General features: G+C 44.8%; 1 protein-coding gene across 5 annotated transcripts in view; it reads right to left on the bottom strand.

Moving 5' to 3' along the window:
- KCNC1 (potassium voltage-gated channel subfamily C member 1) overlaps positions 1 to 10,386 on the bottom strand; it is a 118,034-nt gene extending 107,648 nt beyond the window's left edge. For 2 of the 5 annotated variants that reach the window (XM_081840914.1, XM_081840915.1), the window contains exon 1: positions 8,296 to 10,384. In XM_081840914.1, the coding sequence (XP_081697040.1) occupies positions 8,296 to 8,865 (570 nt within the window). In that variant the 5' untranslated portion in view covers positions 8,866 to 10,384. Of the gene's footprint in view, positions 1 to 8,295 lie in introns of all 5 variants that reach the window. The other 3 variants (XM_081840917.1, XM_081840918.1, XM_081840916.1) reach the window with 3 other exon arrangements.
- Positions 10,387 to 16,885: the final 6,499 nt, after the last annotated feature.

The following is a 16,885-nucleotide window of genomic DNA, read 5'->3' as shown; positions in this document are numbered from 1 at the left end:
TATTTAGGCTTTTAACCCACTATGTCCTGAAAGCTTATGTATATATGTTTAGTTTTTGAATTGTTAGCATATCATGTTGTTAAAGAGCACAAGGAACACATTGTATTATGGCGTTAGCTCGACCAAACATACCCCATGGCAGGACCATCTACATTCCAGCTTACATCCCTACACATGCATGCACACACACATACATTAAAAAGGATCAAACTACACGTTAGGTCAATCTACTAAAGTGAAGCTGCACCACAAAAAAAGTTGTTGCAAACCTCAGGACAGACAGAACCATTTAAAAACAAAAATACAGGAACTAAAATTATGGATTCCTGGCCCCTCCACCAAAAAGCTTGGTCAATAGAGTTCATAGTGCTACTTTATGTGTCCCTATCATTGTATGACTTGCCTCATGCTTCTTTTTTTCACACAAAGTAACATTAGCCGTCTATACCAAGAAAGGTCTTGGTAAACTGTCCTAATCATAAACTTCAGATGTATATTTATATCCACTGCTGTTGAATCACAGCCTCTCTGACTGTCATGCTACTTGATGTAACTCAATGCTACCAAAATAATCTGGAGATTATAGCTAGAACAAAGGAATGTGAGAAAGAGTGATATGTCAAGTTCCTTTGAAGGATAAAGTGAAAATCTGATTACTTGGTGAATTTCCTATTCTCTTTTACATTTTTCTCCTCAATTTGCTCCTTGAATAAGTAAGGTGTATATAGTGGGGTGGGGAGTATTTGACCCCCTGCTAAATTTGCCCATTTGACCTCTGATGAAGAAATGACCAGTCCATAATTTTAATGGTAGGTTTATTGTAGCTGTGAGAGACAGAAGAACAACAGGAAAACCCCCAGAAACCCAAAAGACAAAAGTCAGAGATTGAGGTGCATTACAATGAGTGAAATAAGTATTTGATCCCTTTGCAAAAGATGACTGTACTTGGTGGCAAAACCATTGTTGGCAATTACAGAGGTGAGACGTTTCTTGTAGGTGGCCACCAGGTTTGCACACATCTCAGGAGGTATTTTGTCCCACTCCTCTTTGCAAATCCTCTCCAAGTCAGTAAGATTTTGAGGCTGATGTGTAGCTACTCAAACCTTCACCTCCCTCCACAGATTTTTGATGGGATTAAGGTCTGGAGACTGGCTAAGCCACTCCAGGATCTTAATGTGCTTCTTCTTGAGCCACTCCTTTGTTGCCTTGGCCATGTGTTTTGGGTCATTGTCATGCTGGAATACCCATCCTCAACCCATTTTCAATGCCCTGGCTGAGGGAGGGAGCTGCTCACCCAAGATTTGACGATGCATGATCCTGTCCAACGTCCCTTCAATGTGGTGAAGGTGTCCTGTCCCCTTAGCAGAAAAACACCCCCAAAGCATAATATGTCCCCCTCCATGTTTGACGGTGGGGATGGTGTTCTTGGGGTTGTAGGCAGCATTTCTCCTCCTCCAAACATGGCAAGTTGAGTTGATGCCAAAGAGCTCGATTTTGGTCTCATCTGACCACAACACTTTCACCCAGTTCTCCTCTGAGTCATTCAGATGTGCATTGGCAAACTGCAGACGGGCCTGTACATGTGCTGTCTTGACCTTGCGGGCTCTGCACGATCTCAGTCCTTCATGGAGTAGTGTCTTACCAACTGTTTTCATGGTGACTATGGTCCCAGCTGCCCTGAGATCATTGACAAGTTTCCTTTGTGTAGTTCTGGGCTACTTCATCACCATTCTCATGATCATTGCAACTCCATGAGATGAGATCCTTCATGGAGCCCCAGACCGAGGGAGGTTGACAGTTATTTTGTGTTTCTTCCATTTGCAAATTATTGCACCAACTGTTGTCACCTTCTCACCAAGCTGCTTGGCAATAGTCTTGTAGCCCAGTCCAGCCTTGTGCAGGTCTACAATCTTGTCCCTGACATCCTTGGACAGCTCTTTGGTCTTGGTCATGGTGGCTACATTGGAATCTGCTGGATTGATTGCATCTGTCGACAGGTGTCTTTTGTACAGGTACTGTAACGAGCTGGGATTACAGGTAAGACCTCTCCCTTACAGCAGGTGCTTCTAATCTCAGCTTGTTACATACAGTGAAGATACCAGGTAGCTTGTCATCTGGCTGGTTGATAGGGGATCAAATACTTATTTCACTCATTATAATGCACATCAATCTCTGACTTTTGTCTTTTGGGTTTCTGGGGGTTTTCCTGTTGTTCTTCTGTCTCTCACAGCTACAATAAACCTACCATTAAAATTATGGACTGGTCATTTCTTCATCAGAGGGGAAATGGGCAAATTTAGCAAGGGATCAAATACTTTCCCCCCCTCACTGTAAGAGTGTCAAGCTTCTCCTAAACTTTAAGCCCACATGGCACTCTCATGTGAGATCGATTCTGGCACAGTGGAAGGCAAGAGACTCATGGAAGTTTTGTTTAAGCATAGGTCATGGGGCATTACATTAGGTACCATGACTGGTATTAATTTTCATAAAATATCTTACTCCATTAGAATCATGGAAGGCCATTATTTTAACAAAGAACTCTTTGTTGCAGAGGAAAACCCCGTATTTCCCTAGCTTTTAAAACAGAAAATTTTAATATAACTCTCTAATAATTCTTACCTATGCCCTTTCCTCCATCATAAATAAATGAAATGAAAGGCTCCTTTGGAGACCCATAAAGCAATGAAGTTGCTAATTCTTTTTGCCCTTGTTCCACTCTTTTCTCTTTTGTTTATCTTCCTCTTCTCTCTTTTGAATCACATCTTCCTGGTCACCTCTCGTCACTCTTCCTGTCAGTAAAATATTTTCCTTGCATTGGAACTGCTCTTCACATTTTTGTTACCAGTGGGAAACTTAGGAATGCCAACCTTTGAGAAATTCTTCAACGAACAATTTGTATGCAGGTGCCCACATTGCTGTGTCTTTTGGCCCTTCCATATAGTCTTCCTGAATGCAAGGATGCAGTGGCGTAGCGTGGGGGTTGCAGGGGGGGCTGGCCGCACCAGGCGCAACATCTGGGGGTTAGGGTTAGGGGGCGCAAATCCACGGGTTAGGGGGCGCAAATTACTTGCCTTGCCCCGGGTGCTGACAACCCACGCTACGCCACTGCAAGGATGACCAATCTTAAACAAGGCTGGTGGACGTCAAGAGTATTGCAAACAATGAATTTAAAGAGGTTGGTTATCAAGTTGTCAGTTCTGTTCACTATCTCATCATCTAACACAAAATAAAGACTATGGTGCACTTTGCTTCAAGTTATTTGGATGGTGTTAACGTGGTATGTTCACCGTACACTCAGTAGAACTTTTGCCATTGAATTTCTTGGTGGTTTTGAACTGTCAATAACAAATGATGCAAATATCATCCTGCCCTAGGACTGCTGTCAGTTGACATTTCATCCCTTTTCACCCTTTTCTGCTCCCTCCACATATTTCCCTGCCCTTCATGACTGTTTGTCCTTTGCCACTCTCACTTCCCTCCCATCACTGCCTTTATCATTACCCTGTATAGGAAATTCTCTTTCAGACACCTCTCCCAAATCTGTTTCTTCAGCTAGCACAGAGTGGCATCAGTCAAAGTAGCTAAACACATGTATTTGGGGGAGTTGGGGGCTGAAAAGGGAACCAACATTCACTTCAGAGAACATCTTGCAGTCAAAATAAACAGCTTCCATATAACATTGATATAGGAAATCTAATGACACCAACTATCCCTTTCCATACCCACTACCATCTCCTGTTTAGGTCTCATCGAGCTAAAAAGCTGTGGAAGATAGAATTTATAGAATTCACTAGCCTACAAGTAAGTTCCTCTGAAATCAAACAGGAATTGAATTACGGGAGTTTATACAAGATCCTAAATAATCAAGGTCAAACTGCTGACTCCTGCTGGGTTTCATCGGCTGCTTGTTTAAACTCTACTTATGTGAAAGTTTTGCTACATATCACTGGGGTGTTATTCAAAAGATCTGTTAAATTGTTTTATAACCATATTATAACCATACCTAGACAGGGAAGAAATCTAGGTATTTAGACACTGTTTATACCTCAGATCAGCAGCTAATTCATTTCAAGGGATGGTCACTCTGGGGAAGATTTGGAGGGTAGTAGACTCTTCCCTCAAAGTAGACTGCAAGCAAGCTGTTTCAAGAGCACTAGTTCCCCTTCTAGACATGCCTGACCTAGCTTTGCAACGGGGGGGGGGGGGAGTTTTAAGATTAAGAACTAAGTTTTGTTTAACATTTATGCAAAAGACTCATGCAGTGATACAGTATTTGTGACCTCCACATTACTATGAAATAATAATACAGCAGTATGGTTGATACCAGAAAATATCAGGCCATTCCTAAGCAGCAGTTCTTCTGCCTTTATTTCTAGGACAAGGTAAAAGATAAAGGACCCCTGGACAGTTAAGTCAGGTCAAAGGCAACTATGGGGTTATGGCGCTCATCTCGCTTTCAGGTTGAGGGAGCCAGCGTTTGTCCACAGACAGCTTTTTGGGTCATGTGGCCAGCAGGACTAAACCGCTTCTAGCACAACGGAACACCGTGATGGAAACCAGAGCACATGGAAATGCTGTTTGCCTTCCCGCCACAGAGTTACCTGTTTATCTACTCGTGCTCGTGTGCTTTCAAACTGCTAGGTTGGCAGGAGGTGGGACAGAGCAGCAGAAGCTCACTCCGTTGTGGGGATTCGAACCGCCGACCTTCTGATCTGCAGAGGCTCAATGGTTTAGACTACAGCACCACTCTGCTGCAACAAAACATTGCAGTGTGGAGTGCTCCTGTTCAGTATGTCAGCCAGCCATGTTACTTCCAGGTACTCCATTCTATTTCCCTTGTCCCCTAGATTTTCTGTTCCCTCCACAATAGTTGGGTCAATGTTCTGTTGAGAATGTTCAATTCTTGTTAGGCTGTTTTTAGATCCACCTGGGCTTTTTCTAAAGAGCTTTTGAACTTCTGCAGATCTTAGGTTGCTTCCTGCTGAAAGCACTCTCTTACATGTGGTTGCTTCTGCTTTGGTTACATAAGGATTCATACTCAGAATGAGTAAGCTATTAGTCTAGGAGATAATTGTTCTCAATCACAGGATTGGCTTTTATTCATTAGGCTACAAATAAGTACTTGTTTTTTCTGGATTTTGTATCTGTACTATGTGAGAAGTATTATGTCAAGCAATATTTCATTTAAAACATCTGCCTGTGAGGCTTTAAAATTAAGATAAAATAAATTCACAGGTATCTGTAAATTTATTGATAGGAACTGGTGTTTTTTCAAGCATGGGTAGCTATACTTTATAGCAGTTTTTAGATCATTCCTTTCTTTTTTGGACATCCAATGCGAGAAGGAAAACAGACCCGTATAGATGACTCTGTCATGAACAGCAAAGTTGAATTGCTGAATTGTGTCCTTCAAACACTTCCTAAGAAATATTGATGTCTGCATGTGAATATGTGGCACAGATGGGGGGCTTGCAACGCACACGTGTGCATTGGGGTGGGATAAAAAAAACTTCTATTCAATATTTGAGTAATAAATACCTTACTGTATAGTTTTAGGATTCTTTCATGGACCACTTTAGGACATGAGAAAAATTAAAATGTGGGGAAGATTTGGTCACAATTGTAGCCCAGGGAAAAGGTGATTCACTGTAGGAGTTTTGTACCCCCAAAGGCTTCAGAATCCCCAAAGATTTTGTAAATGTGAGATTCACCTTAAGCCCCACAGTCACATGTTTATTACAGGACAATTGTGTTTACCTAAATATAAAACCATTTGAAAACTTCAAAGCCTAGATGTACAGTAATTTGCAAGCCTTAATTTGATGTAGACATTTTAGAACTATACAGTTCTTAATTAAAACTGTGCATGCATTTTTCCTAGATGAACACTTTATTTGGTGTAATTGACTTTTTAAAAATAGTGTGTATGTAAATGAGCCTATTGATTCTTCTTCATGGCTTCTGGAGCTAGTTTGAGGTCTTTGTGGTGTTTTCTATTAAATTACCATAGCACAGCTCTGAGTACTCCTTTATATACACAACACATCCATTAGTTTCTATTTGCATTATTAGGTGCTGAAGGTCTGCTAATGTATCCATTAATAGCTATGAACATATTAGACAAAGCTTTTTTAAAAAATTAAATGTCTGCATGTTGTCTTACTCCTTATAGACACTGCAAAACCTGCATAGAAGGTCATGAATTAAAGGAAAATTAGCCATTTCCAATAGCTTTTGGACAATGGCAAATGCAACCCAAAGGCTTAATACACCCCACAAACCCATATCAAAAACCCAGCTAAAAAATGGACAGTAAAATAAACAAATTAAGAGAACAAAAAGTATCCAGCTATATCTTTTGACAGAGGTACTTATAAATAGAATGCATGATTGTTCATTACCAGAATTGATACAAGTCACACCAAAATCATGAATTACACCCCACAGGTGCTTTCTACGGTTGTTGCCCCATGGTCAGATGAAGCCTGAGCAAGAGGCCATTGGTACAACTAGCTCAGCAATGTGTTTTGCCCTGACTAGCAGTGGATCTCCAGGATGTCTTCCACAGCTCTGCTGCCTGAAACCATTTTAACCAGAGGTGCCACAAATTCCACTTTCAGAATGAAAAGCATGTGCTTCAGCACTAAGCTACAGCATCTCTTCAAATATAGGATCTTTGCTCTGCACAATGCCAGCTGGGACATGGCATGCCTGGTCCTAGTCTGTGTGTAATTCAGTATCTATGGGGGAAGAGGGGAGACTCCATTTCAAATCCAGTTTGTGTTCATATTACTCTTCCTTAGAGAAAGCCAGCAGGATCTGTCTGAAAAAAACAACTATTTGACCTTCTCTCTACAGTTTCATGTCCCCTCGCAAAATATCACTGGGATCCAAGTGTTGCTGCTCAAGAACACCATTGTTTTATGATCTAGCAAATATTTAATTAATCTTTACTACACACACAGACTCACAGCTTTACATATTAAACTTGCTAATGTGGTACGAAATCTCTGAATAGTATATAATGGGGAGTGATCAAAAAGAGCCAAGCCAGGGCTCTCTCTCTACACATCTCATTCATTCCTTTGCGAGCCTGGCACCATTTTCCATTTTAAGATACGTGCTGAGCTTTCTGCTTCCAGTAAGTAACAAAATTTGTTTTCTGTGCCCAGCAAGTCATCTCGTGTTTGTCATCAAATTGGATGCTCTTCATGTATACAACCATTTTCCAAGTATCTTTTCATTTTTTGCATTCTCTACCCACACAAATATATTTTCATTTTTTTGTCTTGTCTATCCACACAAACATGCACTCAGGAATAAAACATTCATGATAGCGGATGGGGGAAAACAACAGCAACCATAGTTTTAACACACATCCATACACCCGTCCACTTAAGACCTCAGAAAAGTGAAGCAACTTTTCCCATTCAATCTTCCTCTTCATTTCCCCCCACTGCTTCCAAAAAGCAGCTGCATGACATTTCACCAGCCCCCGCTGACGTCAGTGTGTGTTTGGCTGGTGACATCAGAGGGAGCAGAATCTGTCCCTAGATTAGCACAGGAGCATCTTTCACCCCATCAGCAAAGAGACCAATTTTTCAACATCTATTGTCTGTCTTGTTCACATTCACATTAATAAGCTGGACACAAAACCCATTTTCTCTTGCTTCCAAATGCTGGCATGGGGAAGAAGGAATCTTCCTCCTGCTCTGCAATAAGAGATACCTTGCATGCGTGTCTTGATGTGAGTCACCTCAGTTTAATAAAGAAATGCAATTGCTAAAGTGAAGGCTGAACCTGGAGCATCATATCTGGCCTTTGGGTTGGAAATCAGATAAAAGAAAATGCCATTCAGCTCAATCAAAAAACCCATCATACAAGCCTTCAGTCAAGTGGCTGTAGTAATGAATACCTCCTCACTTTGTTGAGAAAAATGGTAGGGAACTCAGTAGAGAAATCTGACTACAAAATATTGCTCAGGCAGTTACTTGGGTGACTATCAAAAGATGTCTACTTAAAATGGATTGCAATATTGGGTCTTTGTTATAAGGTTCAATCTCCTCCTGGTGTGTTATGCCCTTGTATCTGCCCTTGTTCTGAAGTGCTGGCTTCACTCACGTGGTGCCAGCTTTAGAAGGCACGTGGCTTCCCTTACCTGCCCTTAAGTGAAGAGGCCCTGCATGGTTTTGCAGCACATGAAATGCAACCAGGAACTGGTGAACAGCACCAAGTTAGAAACCCTCTTAGAGTTTGTGTAAATAAGGTATTCTGAGCGCTGGTTGTTTGGCTTACCCTTGCATATCTGGAGGAGTAGGGATCCTCAAATAGTGCCCAGATACGGGGCTGCCACCTCTTCCAAAAGCCCCCAGGCCTTCCATCTGGAGAATCACTGAGTGCCAGGCGTTTAGTCATCTCCAGCTCCTCCTCACCATCACCTGAGTCTCCAGTGCCATCTGCATCTCCATCATCAGCACTATTATCCAGAGGTGCCCCACCAAAACTGTCAAGGGCCTCTTCAGCATCACGGTGCTGCCTGTAGGTCATCCAGCAACAGGGCTCCACATCGGTTTCATCAATGCCCCAGAAGGCCAGCTCCTCCTCATATAGAGGTCCACAGACATCTGCTGGGCAGTGCAGCTTACCTGTGCGGTAGTAGTTCAGGATATGGGCAAAGACACCTGGGTGCCGGTCAAAGAAGAACTCATCTGTGCGGGGGTCATAGTCAAAGTGACTGTGGGCATCCGGCTCCGCGATCCAGGCCAACCGAGTGCCGGGCAAGGTGCGTAAGGTGCTGCGGTAAGTCTGATGCCTAGTCCCTCCCACATTGATCACAATGCGATCGCTCTCATCGCCCTGGCCCATCTCGTCTCTTATTAGGCATGTCGTGGACTCATCCAAACAAGCACAACACACAACAAGCACATAAGGGGGCGTCTGCTCATCTGCAATCAATAACTAACTTGATACCTCTCCTATGTGGGGAAGAGGTGCCCCTATCAAGGGCATCCACTGGTCTTGGCCTCTTATACCCTTCACTCCCACAGAGGCAAAGTCAAGAGTACCAGTGAAAGTTAATGATGGCAGATTTGGGTTCTTTACTGGCAAATTAAGACTCATACAAGCCTCATTTGAAATAAGAATATGCCGGATATCCAAGAACAGTGATTGTGAGATATGGTTGGGTAGGCAGGGGTGAGTGTCAGAGTGGGGAAGGGGGGTTTCTTCCTCAATTAAGATGTATCAATTAATAAATCTAGTTGGACATAGCTGACCTACAAAGCAGGTTCAGTGGGGAAGATTGGTGGTGGCAGGGGCATGCAACAAGAGGCTGGAGGCAGTGGAGTAAGGGGTCCACAACACAACACACACATACACATACACAAATAAGGTGGGAGGAAGAAAGTGGGCAGATACCAATGCCCAGCTGCAGCAATCAAACCCAATCTCTTGAAGATGCTGATGTTTGTAAAACAAAAATCGTTCTGTACTGGCGTCCTAGGAGCAGAGGCAGGAGCAAGAGGTGGCTGTTAGGAAGAGCTCAACACGTAGCAATCCTATTATTTAGGCAGGGTTGTGAAAAACCACAACCAGCAACTAAATGGATGGTGATAACGACGAAGCAATAACAAATCAGCAATGGAATATATAGAGAGATAGAGATAGCTGACAATTCTCCAGATGTAGCTCTCCGATTCAAACAAAAGACCACCAAATCCGTACGCGTCGCCTTCAATCTTCGCTTCCTCTTCGGCTCCCTCCTTGTTGATGCCGATCACACTTTGCAGCCGCCCGAAAGACGCCTTCGGCCCCTGAGCTTTGGCCGGATCGCCCCCCACCTTCCCCGCCACCAGCGGTGACTTAGGCACGCGACGTAGGCTCGCCTTTGCTTAGGGCAGCGTGGTGCTGAAATGGACAGCGCTACCGCAGCCCTTGACTAGTAGCGCTTCCCTTGACGGGAGGCTGCCACTGGGAATGGATGGAAAGGCGGGGAGAGGGCTTGAAAGGGAGGTGGGCAGGCAAAAAGGGATCAGGAACGGGGAGGGGTCTTTATTCCTCCTTCCCTACGTGTCGGGCTGAGGCGAGCAGGCGATCCAGGCAGCTTGGGGAAGCCTCAGGTGGATTGTGCTGAGGGAAGTGGACAATCAGCGCGTCTCTGTCTGCTCCTCCCTCCCTCGCGCCCGCCGCCCAAGAGCTCTCGCAGGTGGTGCTGAAGGAAGGCTGGGTGCCAGAGAACTCGCCGCCGCCGCCGCCGCCGCCGCCGCGCTTGCCGTTCTTCGCTGCTTCGTCCAGCCAGCCCGGTCTCCGGACACTTCAGCACCGCGCAGGCGCGCTGGGCTCTGAATAGAGCAGCTTTCCCCGGGTCCTAATGCAGCGCGGGGAGGCAGCGCCTGGCAGCTACACGCGCGCCAGTGTCACCTGGAGTGGAAAGGCAGAGGCAGAGAGAGAGAAAAGAGAGAAGAGAGAGAGAGAGAGAGAGAGAGAGAGAGAGAGAGAGAGGGAGGAAGACGCGCACAGCAAGGCTGCCAAAGGGAGGGTGCGATTTTCTCAGCTGGGAAGGGAGGGAGAGGGCGGAGGGGACCGCACCTCTGAATGGGATGTCACACAGCTGGAGAAGATCCCCGGGAGCGGTCCGGATTCGGATCTCTCCCTCGGAATGAATGGATTGGGAGGGGGGCGCCGGAAAGACCCCGGGGTTGGGCAACCTGGTGCTTCTCTCTGGAAGCCTTAAGAGCGAGAGGCAGCGTGCTGAGCCAGAGGGAGCCTGGGATTGCCATTGTCTACCTTGCTGCCAGCGATTAATGTGGGGACTGCAGGAGACGGCAGGGCTGGGCCTGGCGAAGGGTCTTGCTAGCTTTCCTTTGGCTTTTTATTTCGAGAAAGACATAGAAAGGACTGCCTTGAGCCTCCTTTCGTCAACGTGAAAGGATGTACTCAGGCAATTTGGGGAGGGGTGTGTGAGGGAGGGGGGAAAGGCAAAGGAGCGGCCGCTCCTCTCAGCCCTTTGCCACAGAAAGCAGCATCTGACATTAGCTTGGCAACCTTTGGAATGTTGTCTGTGAAAATCGCATCCCACTCCCCATCATCCCCTTTAACCAGTATAGGCATTTTCAGATAAATGGGAATGAGCGTTTTCTCTGACATCGGCTCCCTCTCATCAGAAGTGGCGATGAAGGAGGAAGACAGAAATGGCTGTTCCGCTAGTGGCCAAGAGAGACCAGGGATATTTCCCGGCTTAAAAGAGAAGCAGAGAAATCAGTTCATGCCTCCTGAAAGAAAAGATCAATGTGAATATGTTGCTTGATCTTCAGTGTTCAAACATTCAAACCATCTTCAAACATTTTCACTTCAAAATGAAAGAATTATTCTTGAGATGCCATGGGGAATTGGCAACCTGAGTTCCTAGGTATTATTCTTTATGATTTATGTTCCTAGGTCTAAAAACATTTTTTTTAAAAAAAAGCTTACTGAATTTTAATAGTGATTAAATAGAGATTTAAAACAAGAGAAGTTTCAAAGAGCAAGAAAAGAATGTGGAGGCTACAAATCACAGGCCAGTTATAATCTGAAAATATTGCCAATTAGGCAACCTAAGACCAGGATCCTGAAAAAAATGTGTGGGGGATGGAAGTAAGTTCCACTGGGAAATCTGTGGGCCTTATTTCCAACAAATAGTTTAATGGCTAATGGGGCACCAGCCCACAATCTGAACAAATGCAACAGATCCATTTTCCCAACTAGAAGCATGTTTGTACCCTGGTCAACAAGATCTGTAGATGTTTTCAAAAAACAAAACACGCCCCTACTTTGCAAATGAAGTAGATCCATCCATTCCACTGCATACAAAGGAATAGAGAACCTGCAACTACAACTCCCATAATCCCTGGCCATTGGGCCAAGGTTTCCAGCATCACCTGGAGTACCAAAGGTTCCCCATTTCTTCTTCAGACTAAGGGTGTATCACTACATTTCCCCACTTCCTTCTCAATTCACTGATGCATTCATGATCAGGTTGCCTTTATTTAATATATAAAAGGACCAGGAATCATACACTATAAGGTTTATGGAAATAATGTCCCTTGTACTCTGTCATGTAATGTCAGGTACTACTGAGACACTAGCAACCTAAGTAAAGGTCTTAATATTTCAGGTAAGGTTGCATAAAATTCAATTTCACACCCCATAGCAGTGAAATGGGCACAATGCATTATAAACTCTGCTATGTTTCTTTGCTGTGTTACTTTATTATTTCTATACAGAGCTTAACTGGGACACATAAGTGTAATCACTGAGCTTCCTAGAAAGCACTAACATTTATGATGGACGGGAGTCACAGGATACATCTCCTCTGCATGAGACCATTTGTGATGGCCTGGGAATCCAATTCAGAGGCTGAACCTGAGGAATCCCAGCCTGCACAGGAGTCCCCGCCTCCAGGGCCGGCTGAGCTGGGGCAGGGGCTTGAACCTGAAGGGCCCTTACCTGTGCCGGATCCTCAGGAGCAGACACCAGCTGAATCCGCTCTGGCTCCGGAGGTGATTGAGGACCCATTGCCTGCAGGTGCTCCTCTCCCAGCCCTGTCAGGGGAAGGTGAAGCTGTCTCTGGGTCCAGTAACCCTCCAGCCTCTCTGGAGCTGCAGAGGCTCAGGGCAGAGAGGCGGAGGGAACTAAGTTCTCACAGGAGGAGTGCTCGCCTTAAGGGCCAGGAGAGGTGAGTCACCTGTGGGCTGGGACCGCGCTATGCCTCAGAGGAGATAAAGGCCAGTCAGCCCAGTCCCAGGTTGCGGGAGCAACATCATTGGTAACCTGTTCCTGCCAAAACCCTGTCCTGCTCTTCTGCCAGAGTTCCTGACCATGCCTGGTTCCTTGCCTTGGACCCCGCTTCGCCCTTGACGGACAGCCTCCATACCCTCGACCTAGGACCGGACTCAGACCACACTGCACAGCAGTGGCGTAGCGTGGGGGTGCAGGGGGGCCGGCCGCACCGGGTGCAACATCTGGGGGGCGCGCTCGCACTTGCAGCTCTCTGCCCCTACCTGGCTCACTCACTCTCTCTCACTGCCTTGCCCCGGGTGCTGACAACCCACGCTACGCCACTGCTGCACGGTAACCCCCCCCCCCGGGACCAGCACACCATTTCTCAATCAGGAAAAAATGGCAGAAATAATATTAGGTTATGTTAAGCTGCACATACTTTAATTAAATACAGTTTTATAACAGCCTTCCCCAACGTGGTGCCCTACATATTTTTTTGACTACACTTCCCATCAGCCCTATCCAATATTCCAACAACATTTGGAAGACATCAGGTTGGGGAAGACTGTTATCCGATTGGGGCTGGACTAACTGACCTTGGAGTCACTTCCAAGCCTTTGATTCTACAGTTGTAAATCTGGAGGAGGTCTGCTAAACTGCTCCGGGCAGCTTTAAAACCCCCAAACACTTTGATTTTCATGCAATAATTCAACATGAATGTTTGACTCATTTCTGTGATTTTAACTGATTGCAGAAAAACTGTTCACAGAATATAGCTTGTGTGCAGACTGGTACCATACCAAATTAGCTGGGCTTCCCAGAGCTCTGAAGCATGTGGTGTCCTTAAGCCATTCACTGCTTGTTCTGCTGCTGTTGGCTGCATGAGCTGGCTGAAAGGTCTATCAAGAGATGAAGCTTTTTCATACTAAGCCGTGGACCAGCACATCCTGCCCTAACTGGCAAAGAGCCACCATGACCTCAGACCTGCTTCTTCAGATCCTGTTCTTTTTTTTCTTTTTAAAGGTCCCTATATTCTGTACACTAGGGGTAATATGTTGTCACTGAGGCCAAATAGGTTGAGATACTTCAGAAATGTGACAGCCAACATGATGATAGAGGACATGCTTTTCTTTCCTCCTCCCTTGGCTGAAAGTGAGGTCATTGAGGTGTCTGCGAATGAGAAAGAAAAGTTTTAGATTGACACAGAGTCAGAGAGAAACTGAGTTTTAGATTCTGGAAGCTAACAGCATTTGTGGGGTAGCTATGTTGTCGTTTAGTCGTGTCTGACTCTTCGTGACCCCATGGACCAGAGCACGCCAGGCACTTCTGTCTTCCACTGCCTCCCGCAGTTTGGTCAAACTCATGCTGGTAGCTTCAAGAACACTGTCCAACCATCTCATCCTCTGTCATCCCCTTCTCCTTGTGCCCTCCATCTTTCCCAACATCAGGGTCTTTTCCAGGGTGTCTTCTCTTCTCATGAGGTGGCCAAAGTATTGGAGTCTCAACTTCACGATGTGTCCTTCCAGTGAGCACTCAGGGCTGATTTCCTTAAGAATGGATGCGTTTGATCTTCTTGCAGTCCATGGGACTCTCAAGAGTCTCCTCCAGCACCATAATTCAAAAGCATCAATTCTTCGGCTATCAGCCTTCTTTATGGTCCAGCTCTCACTTCCATACATCACTACTGGAAAATGGGGTAGCTATATCCCTCCCCAAAACATTGATGGAAAGCACTGATATCTGGGACATCTGTTGAAGCTAAGCGGCAACTCCACCTACATGGACCTGTGTGTGTGTGTGTGTGTGTGTGTGTGTGTCCATACATCACAAAAATGCTACAAACCTCCAGTGGCCTCATTCCAAGGAAACAGAACCTGGAAAAAATGATGTGCTCCTAGAGTTCTTATCATCCAGGACACATGTAACAATATTATTTCAGGAATCTGGTAAAAATGGTAGTACTCAAGTGTCCTGCCAAAGACTCAAGTCTTTAAAGATATTGCTGTTAAAACAGATAAGGCAAATCCAATGGATGAAGTACAGTTAAATTTACAAAATGCATTTGACAATTGTCCACATCAAAGATTAATGATGCTGGTGTAGAGTTGTGGAATCTTAGCAGAAACAGCTTGCTGGACAGAAAGCTGTCTTAAGAGCAATAGAAAAAGGCAAGTTATAAATGGAAAATCAATCTGTCTCTCTCCTTCCTCCACTCCCTTCTGCCTGCCCTGCACACTCCGAGAAGTATTAAAAAAGGCACTCTCAAAATAAAAGAATGTGCTATACACTCGCATGGTTTTTGCTTAATACAGACAAGCACTTTGTCCATCCAGATTTCAGAACTTAACTTCCTCATGTTAAGCATCATTTTAAAGGATCTGCTGAAAACATTCTCATTCCGCCTTATACTGCTCATCTAGTCACTCACTCCTGGTATAATCATAGTTTAATCTCCTGAATAATCATAGTTTAGAGGTCTCGGGCCCTAAGGAAGTCAGATTGTCCTCCACCAGGGCCAGGGCCTTCTCAGTGATGGCTCCGCCCTGGTGGAATGCTCTGTCCCATGAGACCAGGGCCCTGCAGGATTTAACTTCCTTCTGCAGGGCCTGTAAGACAGAGCTATTCCACCTGGCTTTCAATTTGAACTTAGCCTGATTTTTATTTCCCTTCCTTCCCTCCCCCTTTAAGAAGATTACCTGCTCTGGGATCCCACAGCTAATTCTCCCCTGGTCTCCTCACTGGCCCAGATATGACTAATTTAGCCAGCTAGCCCTGGTGATCATCTAATGTTTATTGGATGGATTTCCACCCTAAGTTGATTTTTAAATTCTGAATTTACTGTTATTCACATTTCATACTGTATTTTATGCTGTTTTTTGTTGCATCAGTTAAGTGTTTTAAATTTGTTGTTAGCTACCCAGAGCCCGGTTTTCTGAACCGGGAAGGGCAGGGTATAAATAAAAATATATTATTATGATTACTTTCCCCTAAGGCTCTGTTTGCTTGGTGAAAGCACAAACGGTTTAGTTTTCTGTGTTACAGCTGTTTGCTTGCTTGAACGAGGTAGCCAACCAACTCTTGGGGTGGCTGTTGTTCTGAGGAGAGGGAGAGAGAGGAATTTCAAGGGGTACCTTTGTCATCAAGACAAAGGACCAGGAGAGATATAATAATGAATACACGTTAATATTAGCCTCATCCTGAGTATTGGCAACATTGCCTGGCGCCGGCTGTCCAAAATTTCAAACTGGAGCATCTCCCTAACCTTATATTGACATGCTGAGGGTTGAACCTGGAACTTTTTGCATGTAGATCATGTGCTCTCCTGCTTGCACTTGGGCTGCAAACTATTTTGTTTCATCCAGCTTGCATCTGTATACTAAAGTTCTCACGGAGAAAAATCTTTTTTTTTTTTTAAGCTAACATTCTTCCATCCCAACTACAAAACAAGCTCAATTGGAATCACTGAATTGTCCCAGAGTCATTTTCAGTAGGAAACACTAATCGTTCTCATCAGTATAGGTCACGGCTTGTGATTAATCTCCAGCTGATTGTGAGTGGGAAGTGCTACCATCGGAGCGGTGAATTATATTGTTAAAAAAGATGTTAGTTCAGATTTATTTTTATGGCATGTCCAGATGTCTCTTATTGGTGATACTGACTGAGCGAGCAAGTGTGGTTTAATGGATAAACTTGGATGGTGAAAGTCTGCATTCATATCCCAGTTCTGGGACAAATGGAACAATCTCATACACCATTCTTCCTTGGAGGAGGAATAGAAATGCAATACTATTGTTGCTAGTCTCAACAGCAGGGGTGCAAAGATTGTTCAGACTGATGGCCATATTCCTTCATGAGCAACCTTCCAGGAGTTACCCAATCTGCCTGGATCGTAGTGACATCATGTGATCCTGTTGGTCCAGAGGCATGGGAGGGAGTTAGTTTGCAGGGGCAATCACATTTTTCTAGGGATGGGTGGCAACCCTAGTAGGGGAGAACTTCTAGGAACTTGCCTCCCTGTAGTTTTGCGGGCAACAATTTTGGCATAGAAATGGCTGACATCACAGAGGTGCCCTTAGGAAAGTCATATGCAATGTTTCAGGATAGGTGCAGGGGCAAGGCAGTTATGAGG

This window comes from Podarcis erhardii (assembly GCF_964252035.2).
Source record: "Podarcis erhardii genome assembly, chromosome: 1".
NCBI classification, from domain to species: domain Eukaryota; kingdom Metazoa; phylum Chordata; class Lepidosauria; order Squamata; family Lacertidae; genus Podarcis; species Podarcis erhardii.
This window is presented reverse-complemented; position numbering and strand designations above follow the sequence as displayed.